Genomic DNA, 15,001 nt, shown 5'->3' with positions numbered 1-15,001 from the left:
AAATCAGCATCTGAGCATCTGTATGCTTCAAAAGTCTACATTAACCTCACTGAGGAATCTGAAATACCTCTGCCATGTCTATAGAACCAGCAGCCAAAGTCTTGTAACCCAAAATTGTTCGGTTTTTGTACCTCTTCCTCCGCTGAAGCAGGATTTGCAACTTATTTCCCTCGCGTTTCAGAAAATGAGGGTACTACTCGTATTAAAGCATGCACACACGAGAGAGAGAGAGAGAAGAAAACATCAGATTCAGTTTCATAATAAAACTCTAGAATTATTCAGAGCACACTGAAATGATGATGTCTTAAAAGTAATATTGGCTCTGTTTCAAAACCTAGTAAGCTGCCTACACAGGGAGCATTTGCAGACACACTCCCAAAGCAAAGACTGTTTCTATAATAGCTTCCGTTTTTAATTTCAAGGCAGCTCAGCATGTATACTTGTATATATGCAAAAAAAAAAAAATCCATTAGTGCATTGCAATGAGTGACACAGAGTGTTCCAAATCAATCACTTAAGAGGTTCTTTGTCAGGCTATGTAAGCAGTAGATAACTAGTCAGTTCACCATCTTTTGATTCGAAGCCATTGTTTTAATAGCCATTTATGATTGAACAATTCGAAAATGTGTGTTTTGGGGATATCTTTACCTGTAGTGAGAATGTGAGAGCGAGATCAGTCTCCACCCCCCCAGCAGGGGGCAGCACTATCTCATGGGAGCGCAGGATTCTCTTGGAGCCCTACAAGCAAACACTCACTTTATTTACACACATGCTGCACCTCCTATTATTACTCTAAATACATTATTATCCTCTTAATTAGTCATTATGTTTATTGAAAATTCTAATTTTGCCAAAAGGAGACTTTTTTTATAAAGAGACACTTTTTATATTAATTATACAATTATTTTATTACCATCCCGTACAATACAAAAATTTTTATTTATAAATGCAAGTGTTTAAATAAAATACTTATTTTTATTTTCATGAAAGATGCTGATATATTTATTTGAATTATCTGAAGCAAAAGTAATTGCTTGTGAGATTCTTCAGTGGAATTATACTTGATAATATAATAGACTTTCATTCATTTCAGAATCTCATGTATTGTCACCCTCTTGGAATATTTTGTTTATTGTCTTAAATCTAATTGTTGTGTTCTTCGTTGCAACAAAAATCTAGACTTACTGGAATTCAAAAAACGACATACATTTCATGAAGCTGATGGCTAACCTGAATCTTGACTGCAATGACGACCGAAATCAGCTCCTTGTCGAGTTCCTTCATCACCACCAGCTTCTTCAAAGTCAGACTACACAACCTACAGACAGAAGCAACAGCATTATACTTTCAAAATGATGTGATTATACACAACGTCTGGCTACTGCTGAGGAGGCATCTTTGTAATGAGCATGTGGATCAAGTGACATCTTACGTGCCATTGTTTAGGGCACAATGCTTCTAAGTAAAGGACATTTTTGGGTGAACTATCTGTTCACTTTACAGCTGGATATCCAGACAGGAATAGACAGGCGCTCAGGTGCTGTTTATCAGTAAATGATTGGGATTATGATCTGTATGTTTGCTCCTGTAACAGGATGTGAGTTGATAATCTTGTTTTCTAAATCCTGAGTTTCTAATTAGTAAGGCACTGTACAACCCTTCAATTTCCAAAGAAAATCTTCCTAAGAACAGCTACTGCTCTAAGACTGTGCTGGGAAACATTCTACAGCGCAATCTGATTCAGGTCTGCTGAAAACAGGCCCATAGCAGCTTTCAGCTGGGACAGAAAACAGCTGGAATTCATGGGGCTGAAAAAGTGAGGTTCAGGGATTTTAGTCTCCTGGAAACTTGAATACAAAACTGTTTACAAAAAGTTCCATGGAGTGCCTGTCATTTTAGGCAGAAGGAACTGTTCAAATGAGCCAAAAATCAAAGTTAAGCATAAAGCATAATAAAAACGCACCTCTGCTCTGATACAGCAGTAAACATCAGCACTGTGCTGACAGACATCCATCCTTTAACACAGACAGTGATAATGCACTTTAAAGAATCAAAACTCCCAAGTTTGCATCATAGAGCCAAACATTTCCAGAATTAAATTAGTAGATCAAAAAAGGGTATTAAGTCATTATTTTCTGACAATCTTCCCTTTAGGCAAAGCTCTGAAATTGAATAATGCAGGCGGGGCAAATTTATGCGCATATTCAAATTGCGAGACAATTCCATTTGATTCCATTAATTGTTTGAAAAAGACTGCGAACATCCTCATTTCCTTTTGTCGTCTTACTGATTTGGAACAACAATGAGATCGAGTAAATGACAGAATTTTCATTTTTGGGGTGAAATGTCCCTTTACACACTGACTGTGGATGGAAAGAACCCCGTCACAGAGATTGAATGAGATAACGTCAGTCATGCAGAAGAGAGTCAGAGCAGAGATGAGTCAGTATTGTCAGGAATGTCGCAGTGGGAAGTGATCAAGGGACCAGAGAGCTGCCTGAACAGAGAGAGAAGCCAATGGAATCAGACCCACGTGCGTGCACCTAATAGAATATTAAAAAGAAACACTTTATATATTCAAATCACATACCAGGTACGATGAGGACAAAGAGTAGCGAGAGCGAGAGAGTGATCTAAAGGCTGGTATTGTTCACACACTATTCTCACTTCAAGACACACACACACAAACAAAAGCCATTCTTCTTCCCCGAGCGATTAGCATGCTAACTCTGAGCACAACAAAGGAACACACAGCGGTTTTGAGCAGATTGCATTCACACATTTTTCTCGCACATTCACACATTATCACAGACTAAAAAGTATTTTTGCAACCCACAAAAACACAAACTTAATGGTTTTCAACTGTGGCTGTAGCTGATGACCTCAAATATTTAATTGCTGCATTATAGCAATAAGAATTAAGACTTCACATCAAAGTACACTAAAGTGAATTTAAATTAATAAGTTATTTGTAATTTAATTGTCATTTCTAAAACTTGATTTGTATACTGATATAGATATTGATTTTGTAGTTAAATCTGACTTCGGTTCGGCCCACTAAAACACTGCCATATTTTAAGTTAATCACACACACTAAAAAAAAAAGTCAACAGTAACACTCTATATTTATTATATTACATGAAATAAAAATATTTGATATTAGTGAAAGCTGTGTCAGAGGTTAATCATCGAGACCACCAACAAACAAAACAGGAAACAATGGCCACACACACAAATGTATGTTCTGTTTTTTTAGTACAAAGTCAGATTATTTCAGCTGGTGTGGTGTGAGACTGTGAGGTGTGTGTGTTGCGTCTCAAACTGCACCCACACTCATGTCAGTCAAGCCCATCTAATAACTATGCATAAATTCCTAAAAAAAAATCGAACAGACGCTCACAGAAGAACGGAGACTGTTGAAGATAAAAGTGTCTCACTCCGCTCAGCTGGATCCAAACTCAATCACAGCTCCATTACACACACTCTCCTACAGACACGGTGTGTGTTTTTCTCTCTAGCAGATGCTGCAGAGACTCTGAAAGCACAGAGGGAATTAGTCCAAAATCAATCCGATTCGTTTCTCATCAGAAACCCTCAGCTTCCTTCACTCCTGACTCCGGTTACACGAACATCTACTGTAACTGTAAGTCTGAAAGGGCAGTGCTAAGGGGTGAAGCTGTGCTCAGGTTACGGGCCCAGACAGAACACCGGGATTAGCTGATGCATTAGTACACATAAGAGCTGACACCAACATTTCATAACACTTCCACAGACACTGTGGGTAGATTCACACCCTTAAACCTGAAGCATGCAGCTCTGACAACATTTACAGAAGATTTCAATTACATACACAGAAATGCCTTATAGTTTATGCCATGACCACAATTTAAAGGCAAAATTATTTTTTTTTCAAAAATAAAAAAATAAAAAAAAAATAAAAAAAATATTAGATGAAAAACAAACTCAGAAAACATACACATTTAAATGTTGCCTTGACAACTAAAATAAAATATGTTTAAGCTGAAGTGCTAAACTACTAAATGTTACAATTTCTAAAACCGAAATAAAATAAAAATCAAAGCAAAATAGAAATATTACAAAAAAAGAACTAATAAAAATTACAAAAGCACAAAATTAAATTAAATTAAATCTAAAATTTAAATGAAAACTGAAAGTATAAAATAAAAGCTAATAATTTTTTTTAAATAGTATCAACTAATACAAAGTAATTATAATAAATTCACCATGTCTGACCAATGAAAAAATGGAGGGAGTGTGTGAGGTTTTAGGTTCTATACTGATTAATTTCCTACACATTGGAAATACACAAGAAATTACATAAGAATTTTTTTGAAAATTAAGCACATTTCCAGATCAAATACTTATTAATATAACATGACAAAAAAATGGAATTGTGATTTTAAGTGGGTATGCTGACTGACGTTTATATATAAATAGTTACAGCACAACCATATATGGTGTGAGGGGGAGGGAAATTGACACATAGAGAGTATCCCACCAGGCTTTTTTTGTCTGTTTTTTTCGTAGTACAGGATGAGTCATCAATATCTGGAGTCCATTTTTTTGGAGGAGACTGGAAGTTTGAACTTTACAAATCGTTAAAACATTTAGAAGTACACTGGCAAAGAATGCATAAAAACTAACACACATGGACCATTTGGATTACACAGGTTTAGTTCATGAGTGTCTTCTGAGTGTTTTAAAGGCCAGTTTCCATGTTAGACTCGTGTGTATGTGATCTCATCAGAAAAACGGTCCAAATATTCTGCATGTGCCTGAAAGCGAGTAAACCCCTGAGAGCTGACCTACATTTACTTGTAGAAGCTAAACACACACACAGGGTCTTACACACATTCACACACTACTCTAACAAGGTCAGTTTGGTCCTAATTAGCTCAATTTCAAAGGCTTGAATACTCAGAGTAAATGATGGAAGAGACACACTCACACTAAGCAATGTGTAAGCCTATGTTATTTTAAATTATCGCTGGTACGAAAAGCACGTGACTAGTAAACACAAACAAAAAAGTAATTTCTGTTGGGTTTATTTGCAGACAGGTCCAAACATCTGACACCAACTGGCAATTTTTTTTTCCCATATAAACCTGAAAATAAACAATACTGAAATTACATTAATAAGAAACTAAACATTAGATTACCCTAATCAAACATTCACAAGTTTATAAGTAAGGACATTTCAGCAGATTTGTGTCACTGAACTCATTTGTACAAAAAGTCAAGATGTTATTGTTCAGGTTGAATTACAAGATATTCTTTGGAGCATTCTCAAATCACGCTAGAGCATACAGATCACAAACATAAAATGTGGGCAAGTAAAATACTTAGAAATGTTATTTCCTGCTCATAATATACTTAACTAAAATATAGCATTAAATTAGAAACAAATGCAAAATAGAACCATTTGCACTAGTGGTCTTAAGATTTTTGAATCCCACTGAATGCTAATTCAGGATCAACTGTGCAGCTTTTAAACAGAAACCCACAAACACAGTTGACATTTTCTACATTATATGTTTATCGGAAACTCTGAATTATGTTTATGAACTTCAAAGACAGTCAAAGCTGGAGCAGAGAGTCGAGATAACCTGCACTGTAATCTGTCCCAACAGCTGCAATAAAGTTGTGATAGAGAGAGATATGGTCTATAAAAACATTAATTCACTCACAGCAGATTTGAATTCATTTCACCCTGGTGAGATTACAGGAGTCCCTGACTTGTGTATGACAGAGAGACAGAACAAACGACCACTGATCCTCTTAACCTGGACAGACAGACAGGAGAGATGGAGTTAACCTAAGCCTAATGGATATGAGATCATAAACCGATGCAACAATCCTTCTGTGTTTCACCTGAGCACAAGCACACACTTCTCTGGACACACTCGGTTTGCTTCATTCAAGCTCATTAGGTACAGATGTGTGTATGGGAGTGTTGGCTTCCAGCAAACTGCAGTTAAAGACTAACACATGCTGAAAACATTTGAGTCAACATGCACATGCATCTCATTCCCTTGTAAAATCAAGTGACCTACATTTTCCTACTTTCTCACTGAATCTCTCTCACACACACACACACAAACAAACATAAAAATGCTGATTAGAAACACAAGAATTTAGCTGTTGCTGATCCTGCTGTAGAAACATCACCTGTAGCACAATGTGAGTCTTTGTTTAAAATATCAAAAATGCTTTATACACTCACGTGTATACAGTGACAGATATTTGATGCACTTGATGCAATATTTTAATTGCATGAAATGAGAAAATCTAAATCAAACAAAGTGACATTCAATTAAAAGACAGCAGAAGCACACTTATGATCTGTGGCAGATCTGGTCAGAACTGGTGAATAAACATGACTTTTTAAAATCAGTGTTTAGTCAAATATTTGAAATATGCACAATATAAAATCCATCACGCTCCCTAAGGTCACAAAACGCTTTTGGTAGTTCCTAGGATAGCAAAGTCCACTAAAGTAGGTAGAGCCTTTTTGCATTTGGCTCCTAAACTCTTGAATAGCCTTCCTGATAATGTTCGGGGTTCAGACACACTCTCTCTGTTTAAATCTAGATTAAAAACACATCTCTTTGGCCAAGCATTCAAATAATGCATCTCATAATTTGTGACTGCAGTTGTATCTGATCAAATGTGCGTTATTATTCTTTAAGCTTGGGGTTAGACCAATTAATTTTACTTTGTTGGAACAGCAGCTACGCTAATTAGGTCTCTATTTGTTTCTCTGTTTTGAAACCCGAGATTTACATCCCATGGTAACTAGGATTTACACAAGCTTAAGTCTGGATCCAGAACACCTGAGAAGAGATGATGCCAACCCTGAAAAACATACAGAACTAACAAATATTGCTACAAGTACATAATTATTGCTAGTGTTCATCGTCTGTTTGATTATGTCTTTAAATAGATTTTTCCGTACATTTCTGCCATGTGCACATAAACTGACAGTCACCACTGATAAGTTACTACTAAATATCGTAGAAACTTAATTTTTGGTAAAGTTGCTTTGCAATGATTTGTATCGCAAAAAGTGCTATACAAATAAACTTGAATTTAATTAATTTAAATAACTTGTTCATTTTGAGAAAAGTCTACTTGAGGACAATCAAAAACAATGCTGTGACACAACAGTTAAAGACATCTATCTGAATATGTAAATGAGATTGTCGACCTCACTAGGTGCCAAGACAGTTACTGGATAACTGGTTAACCATTGTGATCCAATCTAGAGTCCTTTAGACCAATATTCCCAAGCTTTACAGAAGGGATAAATAAATTAAGTTCTGAAATGCAGAACAGAAAACAGTGCAGCGGACTGATAAATTGTGAACTGATATTTTCTATTTGTACATGTAAAATATTCACACAATTGTGCATTGCTTTCATATCCAGTGTTTGGCTGAACACTGTGTTAGTTTCTGTCTTTACACAACAAACAGACGCACCTGCAGTGACCAGGAATGGAGAATTCAATTTGGCCACAGCTTTATTTAAACACAAAACCAATGTGCCCCACTGCCGTGTGGTCATGCACATGTGATCAGGAAGTTCAGGCTAGTTTTGCATTCTTGACCATAACCATAATTTTAAAGATCTACTGCTGCTGGCTCACACCGGGGCTTCTGGGCATGGTCCTGGTCCACAAACCAGCTATTTTTGTCTTTGGTGTACAGACTCCTACAGGCTGAATCTCTGTCCTCACGGTGATGTTGATGATCAGTTTTAATAAAGAGCTGCACTGCTTATAGACTTTGATCACCGGGGTTTAAAATAAGTCCATCAAAATTATTTCAGCACAAAAAAATAATACTTGGTTTATGAAGAAGGATCTAGATGACTTTAAAGAAACAGTTCACCCAAAAATATCAGTTTTGTCATCCATAACTCACCCTCATGCTGTTCCAAACCTGCATGTCTCTTCAGACCAAAAGCATGATTATTGACTTTATTTTTGACCACATGCAAATAATTAACAAATGCAGACACTAGCTCTGCTAAAAAAAAAAGTGTCAAACATGGCATTGTAGGCAGTTTTCACATAACCTGATGAACTGGGTTTGAAGTCCCTGTGTCATTATTTTTTATGATGCAGGTGTGAAAGTTTACATCAGCAAACATTCAGAACAAAGTCAAAAGAATTTTATAATCTGACTGTAGGAGGGGTGTGTGCGAGTGTGTGTGTGTGTGTGTGTGTGTGTGTGTGTGTGTGTTTGCTTGTCCTTTTTAACAAACCTTCATACTTGACCAGACTGGAATCTGAAGGAATGAGAAATAACACAATTAGACCTCCTACTGTAAGTGCTGAGCAAGCAGATAGCTGTGCACTGGTGTGTGTGTGTGTGTGTGTGTGTGTGTGTGTACGCAAGTAGTCCCTTCATTACCTGCCATATGCACTGAGAAATTCTAGTAAAATTAAACATATAGACTAATTTTATTCCTCTAGGTTAAAAGGACATCAAGAGTAATAGGTACTGATGTACAGACCTAGACCATGTGTTATAAAAGAGCTGCACCGTCATTCATTGCTCCATTAAAGAGCTTTAAAGTAATAGCATCTGCTATCCCCCCCGAATCAAGAACAAACACAACAAAACGCTCCAAAACAAAACAGCGCTTTAACATATAAACAATATGGCTATTTACCCTGCTCCTGCCAGTGTGAGTGTGTATGTGTGTGTGTAAGAATGGCTGTGGGTGTGTTAAAGACAAAGCCATGACTGTTTCTTCCCTCTGGGTGAGAGAACGCAGCACACACTCCACCAACACACACAAATATGACAGCCTAGCACAGCCTGTTCAATCAGAGAGAGAGAGAGATTTCTATTGTTTTAGTGAAAACGATGCCCACTTGAGAAGATACAAAGGACCATAATGGGGTCATGCACACAGTCAGCAGCACAGTGTCACTATATAACAATACGTTTATATTTAAGCTCCTGCTGATGAATGTAATTTTACGCTCAGGATATACTGAAAATCTGCCACTGATATTAGCTATAATTAAATGTGAATACGTTTTCTGGTGACTAACAGTATCATTCCTTTCAATGTGACTAGACAGGCCACACTCAACACTGAACAGGCATTGTTGATGTGAAAATGTGGCCAGCCATGTGTTAAATTTAGTTTCTGATGTCAGAAACAAGCCATTCTGGCAGCAGTTTTAGTAGACGCTCTTTCTAGACTTTCTGGAGGAAGCTGAATGCAAGTTTTAATAGTACAATCAATTAACGGATTCATTTATCAAGAGATGACCTCAAACCTTCCTATAATAGTATTTTGAATTAGATTATATTTATAAATGTTCCCTTTTCATTTCAATTTTAGTTTAAGTCTAAGTAATTTTGATATGTGGTTTTATTCATTGTTGTTTTTTTAAATATTTCTATATTGCTTTTAACTTTTAGACCTATTTCAGCTGCACCAATTTAAGCACTTCAACTTCATCTAATATTCACATTTCAGCTATTGTTTCAGCTTTTTTTCCCCAAGTAGTGAAGTTTTAGTTTCGGTTAACAATAACAAGACTGCTTTCAACAATCCAGTTACAGCACAAATCGTCATATTACACAAACATTACTCACAGATTTCAAAGCACTTCACATTCACATGCTGTACTAAAAAAGGGAATGACTAATATGATGGAAGTGGATCAGCTTTTCTGCTTTATTTATTTTATTAATGGTTGACACTTCTATGCCTTGTAGCTTTGAGTTACTTTCTGTTTCCTCACACTCTGATAGTCTCTGACTGACTTCAGCGGGACTCATCCAGTCAGAATGTGACGGCTCTGACAGCTTAATTGAATGTGAGGATTAAGCCAGAAACAGTGATCTAACATTAAGTATTTTTAAATCTATCATAACACACACAATCACACAGGTTTCAAACTCAATGTGTTGTGACCTATTTTGCAGTGTGTAAATCTTAATGATGATGATGATTGTCATTCAACCCAAATTCATTCATCTTCTTATTCACTGACACAATTAAAGATCAAAGGAGATAAACAGCTTGAACTTGCAATCAAAACAGCTGCTTCTGAAGCATTTCAGCCCACAATTTCCAGAGGTCACCATTTTAGATGTGGCTGAAGGATAGTAACAACACTGCAAAGAATTAAATCTTCACCAGAAAACGAAAAAAAAAAACATCTCTGAGACCGATAATATATTCAACATTCTCAGCCAAAAATAAGAAAACCAGTCCTAAAAATAGGGACACACCCACCATGCCAGGCCTAGCCAATCAGACAGCATCTCCAAACTAGGCCACACCCACTGCAGGAGAAGCCCAAGGGGAAAATCCTCCAGAAAAGCTCAGAAGACCAGCTGCTGTGGCTCATTAATTAGTTCATTAAAAACTAAAGCTAATGTCATTTTTCATGACAGAGACGTATGAGTGTGTCTCACTGTGATAAGATGAGTTGTTTCTCTTAGATTCTGCACTCAGCTTCAATTATGTGCACAGAACAGACCTTTAAATTAACACATAATTAACTGTTAGAATTCTATGGTCAAAAGTCGTGCTCCTCACACAGAAAAGGGGCTGAGGGAATACATGTCTGTGGTACAGTTTTGAATCTTTTAGTATGATCAAGAATTCATAAAGCACATCTCTCTCTCTCTCTTTATTCCCCATTCATCTCACCATTTGTTCCAGTTCAGGCTGTTTTAAAGGAATATTACACCAGAAAATAAAAATTCTGTCATTTCTAACAAAAACCTGAATTACTTTTTTGTGTGTGTGTAACAGAAAATGTACATTTGTGAGGAGTATTCATCATGTAGTTTTCTATTGCCACCTGCATTATTATGGTGATACATTTTAATGTAAAAAAGCATTTTTTATTAGATATTTAATGGGATATATTTTTTTACTGGGAAGCTCCAAACTAAAAAAAAACATAATAATACATTTATAAGTAATCCACAGCACTCCCACACGATTTTTCAGATCTATAGTCATGTATGAGAAGTTGTTTTTCCCAAAAAACTTAAATAAAATCCTCCTCTCCCTTTAGACTGTATCAATTAGTCAGTGATGAGAACTCGAGAATAGAGCTGAAACAACGAATCGATTTAATCGATTAAAATCGATTATTAAAATAGTTGTCAACTAATTTAGTAATCGATTCGTCGTTAAATAAATTTTATTTGCCATAAGCGGCTCATTTCGTGCATATTTCAAATCTGTGGTGACCAAAGTGTGGCAGTAATGAGCCACCGGAGGTTTTACTCAGCCAGTACAGCAGGTGAAGTAGCGAATAGCCAATAGCTGGCCTCGTTTTATGTCACGTGCTTCCCGAACAGCGTCTCTGCAGCATTCAGCGGGAAGTGGGAGTACTTTACTTTGAGCCTTTAAAATGAAGAGTAACCTGTAAACTCTGCACTACTGAACTGTTTAAGGGGCCGTTCACATACCGTGTCTTTTGCGTGCTCAAGTTCGTTATTTCCTATGTAGGCGCGCAGTATGCACTCTCATAAAGGAAGCGACGCGGTCGCGACACGCACGCGGTGCGATGCGCCCGTTTTTCCAGGCGCGTCCACACCGCATCCATTTATCCTTTGCTGAAATTTCCGGGTCTTCATGGAGAGGGCACGTCATGGAGAGAGCACGTCATAGTTACTTAGCAAAGGCAGACGCCTCAGGGGCGCTTCTGCCCGAGCGCTTTGGAAAGAAGGAGAAAGCGGCGCGACTAGCGTTTTCCACGCGTTTTTCGGTGCGATATGTGAAATTTTATTTGTGCAGATTCTCCAGTACAAGGTTGTTTGCAAATGTTTAGTCGTAAAAGCTGATAACATTGCTTTTTAACAGTTAACATTTAAAGCTTTACAAACATGTTATGTGATCAGTTTGTCGTTTACCAGTTCATAATTCAGACTTGCAGCCTAATTATGACTGAATGAGAGAGGTAAATGTTTGAGTATATTTAAAATGCACTTCTTTTCTAAGTATTCACTGCTCTTTTTCACACAGCAGGTTTTTTGTGTGTCCCAATTTTTTTTTTCTGGACAACCTTCTGATGGATTTTACTTTAAATTGTGAGTTCCATTCAGGTTTCATGCCACTGGCACTTTTTTTCCGAAGGATTGTTTACAATTTCACAGCATAAGCTATAAAGCTTTTTCCCAGTAAATAATAAAATACAATGCACTTCAATTTTATTCTGTTTTATCCTTATACTTCGTGAAAATATGTTCTCAAAGATTCCTTAAGCTTTGTTTGGGATGTTAAACTACTTTAGGAGCTCTAAGGACTGCCATGGTGAAAACAATATTTGAAATCTCCTTGTGAATTTTGCTAGAGTATGGGTCAGTGTTTTGATTGCAGAAGAGTTCGACAAAGGATTACTAACATAATAAAACAACTCCAGGTATATTTTTGATGAGGATATGACAATGCAAAATGGTTAAAATCTCTTAAAAATCTATGCTGAATGATAAAGACCCTTTATTAATAATTTACTTGGGGAAAAAATGGAAAAAACTAAAATATAAGTACATAAACCGATTAATCGATTAATCGTAAAAATAATCGACAGATTAATCGATTATCAAAATAATCGTTAGTTGCAGCCCTACTCGAGAACTTGATCAATCCAAATGCTGAACAAACCATTCAGTCTGGTTCTGTGAACTACCTGATTCATTGAAAAGACAAGACTCAAAAGAATGACTAGTTCAGTGAAACATGACTTCCACATTGACCTGCTCCTCACACAGAACGATCACTTGGCTTCAGAAGACCTGCGGTCGTTAGGGCCCAGTTTATGACAGCTTTTGAAGCTTGAAAGCTCCATTCTTTGCAACTGCAGTGAAAAAAGGATCATTACATGGCTTCTAATTTCTCCTGTAAGTGATGAGGGTGTGTAAATGAAGACGGGATGTTCTTTTATGGGCGAACTGCCTTTTAAAGGTCATTTGCGGACACCACCCATAGTTCATCACAACTATTATATGGGACAGATACAAAAACAACCTGCATGCCAGCACACATAAGGTTTTAGTCAGGCCTGTTTTAATAGTAGCTTCTCTGTTATGATTTAATTTGTGTTTAGCAATAAACAAATAAATGTATATGATACTTTGATGACTCATGACAGCAAATAAGAGAAAGCAGCTGGTGCTGAACGTTATGTTCCGGTGGCAGTGCACCTAGTAGAGCCACTGGGTTATTCTGCACGACACCGGTCCGTGTTGATGATAGCTCGAGCCCTCCGGAGAAACCGATTCATAACAAACCGCGTGCCAGTGCCACCTCACCCGAGCGCGGCGCGAGAGCGCAACCCTGACGTCACAAAGGCCAAAGGGTTTTCGAGCAGCAGAACAGAACTGTCAAAAAAACCGGTTCGCGCTCAGCAGACTGGAAATTATTTATTATTAATAATAATTATAGATAACAATATTAATAATAATCATAATATCTAAAAGACTAGTGATCAAAAGCCACCGGGTCACATTTTAACACTTAATGGTGAATGACAGAAAAGCGTTACTAAATCTTCAGAACATCACTGGATTTGTGCCACTGTGGTCCAATCAAACGCGCTCGATCAGTGTACCACAACGATAGTCAAACTAGATCACACACCCTTCCTCTGTCTAACACAGACACACACCACTCCCTGTCGCCGTGCACCTGCCTGCCCCCCTGCTCACCAACAGCCCACCTGGGTGTCCGATCAAGCGCATCTCTCACCTGGGGATGCAGTTAGGAGAGGAGCCGTCTATCTCCCAGGTGGCGAATAGGTTCATAGGCACCGGTCTGTTTAGCGCCCCGCTCCCGGGGAAGCTTAACCGGCCACTTCTCTCCGCCATGCTCGCTGCTGGTGTCCCGTGCACCTCAAGTCGACACCGACACAGTGAGCAAACTTCTCCCTCAGGAACGCGCTGGGTCTAAATCCTTCCCGTTCAAACGGCTGTTAATCCGCTGCTCTATCGAGCCGGGTTACCGTTCACGGTTTGCGCAGCGATTCGCATACGCTGTCAGCGTGCAGCTTCATGCCGCTGTGGGTCGGAATTTCCACACCGTGCACCGAGCGCTCGCGACAAGAAACTGCAGCAGCAGTTCTCGCCGCAGGAAGTCACGTGACCCCGGGCTTTACCAGCGACTGGCTCATCTGCGCTCTTGAACACTCGATGGCCAGTGAATAACAGGACAACTAGTGAAAGTAGCTACCTAGTGCTGTTTATAAATGAACCGTTACGTTATGCTGGGAGTGAACAGTTAAAGTATTTTATGACAGTGCTTGCAAGTAAAGGACATTTGGACTTAAAAATACTGGTAGTACTGGGTATTGGGACTTGCTTATTTCAACCAGTTTTGCAAAAAGCAAGCATTAAACATTTATGGTATCTACTGCATGATGAAGCTGGTCAAGGTAAAATATAAATAAAATAGCAATAATGGATCTTAACATAGGTTAATTACCTTTTAAATATTATATTATATTATATAGCTATTCCAAATTGCTAGAATCCTTGACATAAATTTCTGTTCTAACACTAGCTTTCCCTAAATATAAAAATATAATAAAGTATACTTATATAATATTTGATCAAAAAACAATTAATCCTGGTTCCAGGTGAATTCAAGGAACAAGATGTAGCTATGAAAACTTACTGTTCCATTAGTGCCACCTGCTGTCAGACAGCAGTTATTTTCCTTGAACCTGTCTGCCGTTTTGTTCAGACCAATGCAAATATTGGATTTTTGTATTTTTTGTAAATCCTAATTGGTATATTAAAAACAAGCAAATGTGCATTCTAAAAAATATCAACACTTTGGATAATAAGGCAGCCTAAGTATAATTGATTATTAAGCAGATAAAATCATGATAATTTTATTAAAAAAAAAAAAAAAGATAAAGAGTGAAATTTGAGGTTTATCATTTCAGAAAACTTTATTCGAGCATGTAGTACATTAGTAGATATGATGTTAT

At 37.5% G+C, this 15,001-nt stretch overlaps 1 protein-coding gene across 9 annotated transcripts in view; it reads right to left on the bottom strand.

The window, feature by feature from the left end:
* Nucleotides 1-14,193, bottom strand: part of LOC113112483 (phosphofurin acidic cluster sorting protein 2-like) — a 28,910-nt gene extending 14,717 nt beyond the window's left edge. For 4 of the 9 annotated variants that reach the window (XM_026278096.1, XM_026278098.1, XM_026278101.1 and 1 more), the window contains exons 1-4: nucleotides 13,759-14,193; nucleotides 1,231-1,318; nucleotides 649-738; nucleotides 68-193 (exon numbers count right to left, since the gene is read on the bottom strand). In XM_026278096.1, coding sequence (XP_026133881.1) covers nucleotides 68-193; nucleotides 649-738; nucleotides 1,231-1,318; nucleotides 13,759-13,877 — 423 coding nt within the window. In that variant the 5' untranslated portion in view covers nucleotides 13,878-14,193. The remainder of the gene's footprint in view (nucleotides 1-67; nucleotides 194-648; nucleotides 739-1,230; nucleotides 1,319-13,758) is intronic. The other 5 variants (XM_026278103.1, XM_026278104.1, XM_026278099.1 and 2 more) reach the window with 3 other exon arrangements.
* Nucleotides 14,194-15,001: the final 808 nt, after the last annotated feature.

This window comes from Carassius auratus, chromosome 13, assembly GCF_003368295.1.
Source record: "Carassius auratus strain Wakin chromosome 13, ASM336829v1, whole genome shotgun sequence".
NCBI lineage: Eukaryota > Metazoa > Chordata > Actinopteri > Cypriniformes > Cyprinidae > Carassius > Carassius auratus.
Note: the sequence above shows the minus strand (reverse complement) of the source record. Positions and strands in the feature narration are given on the sequence as shown.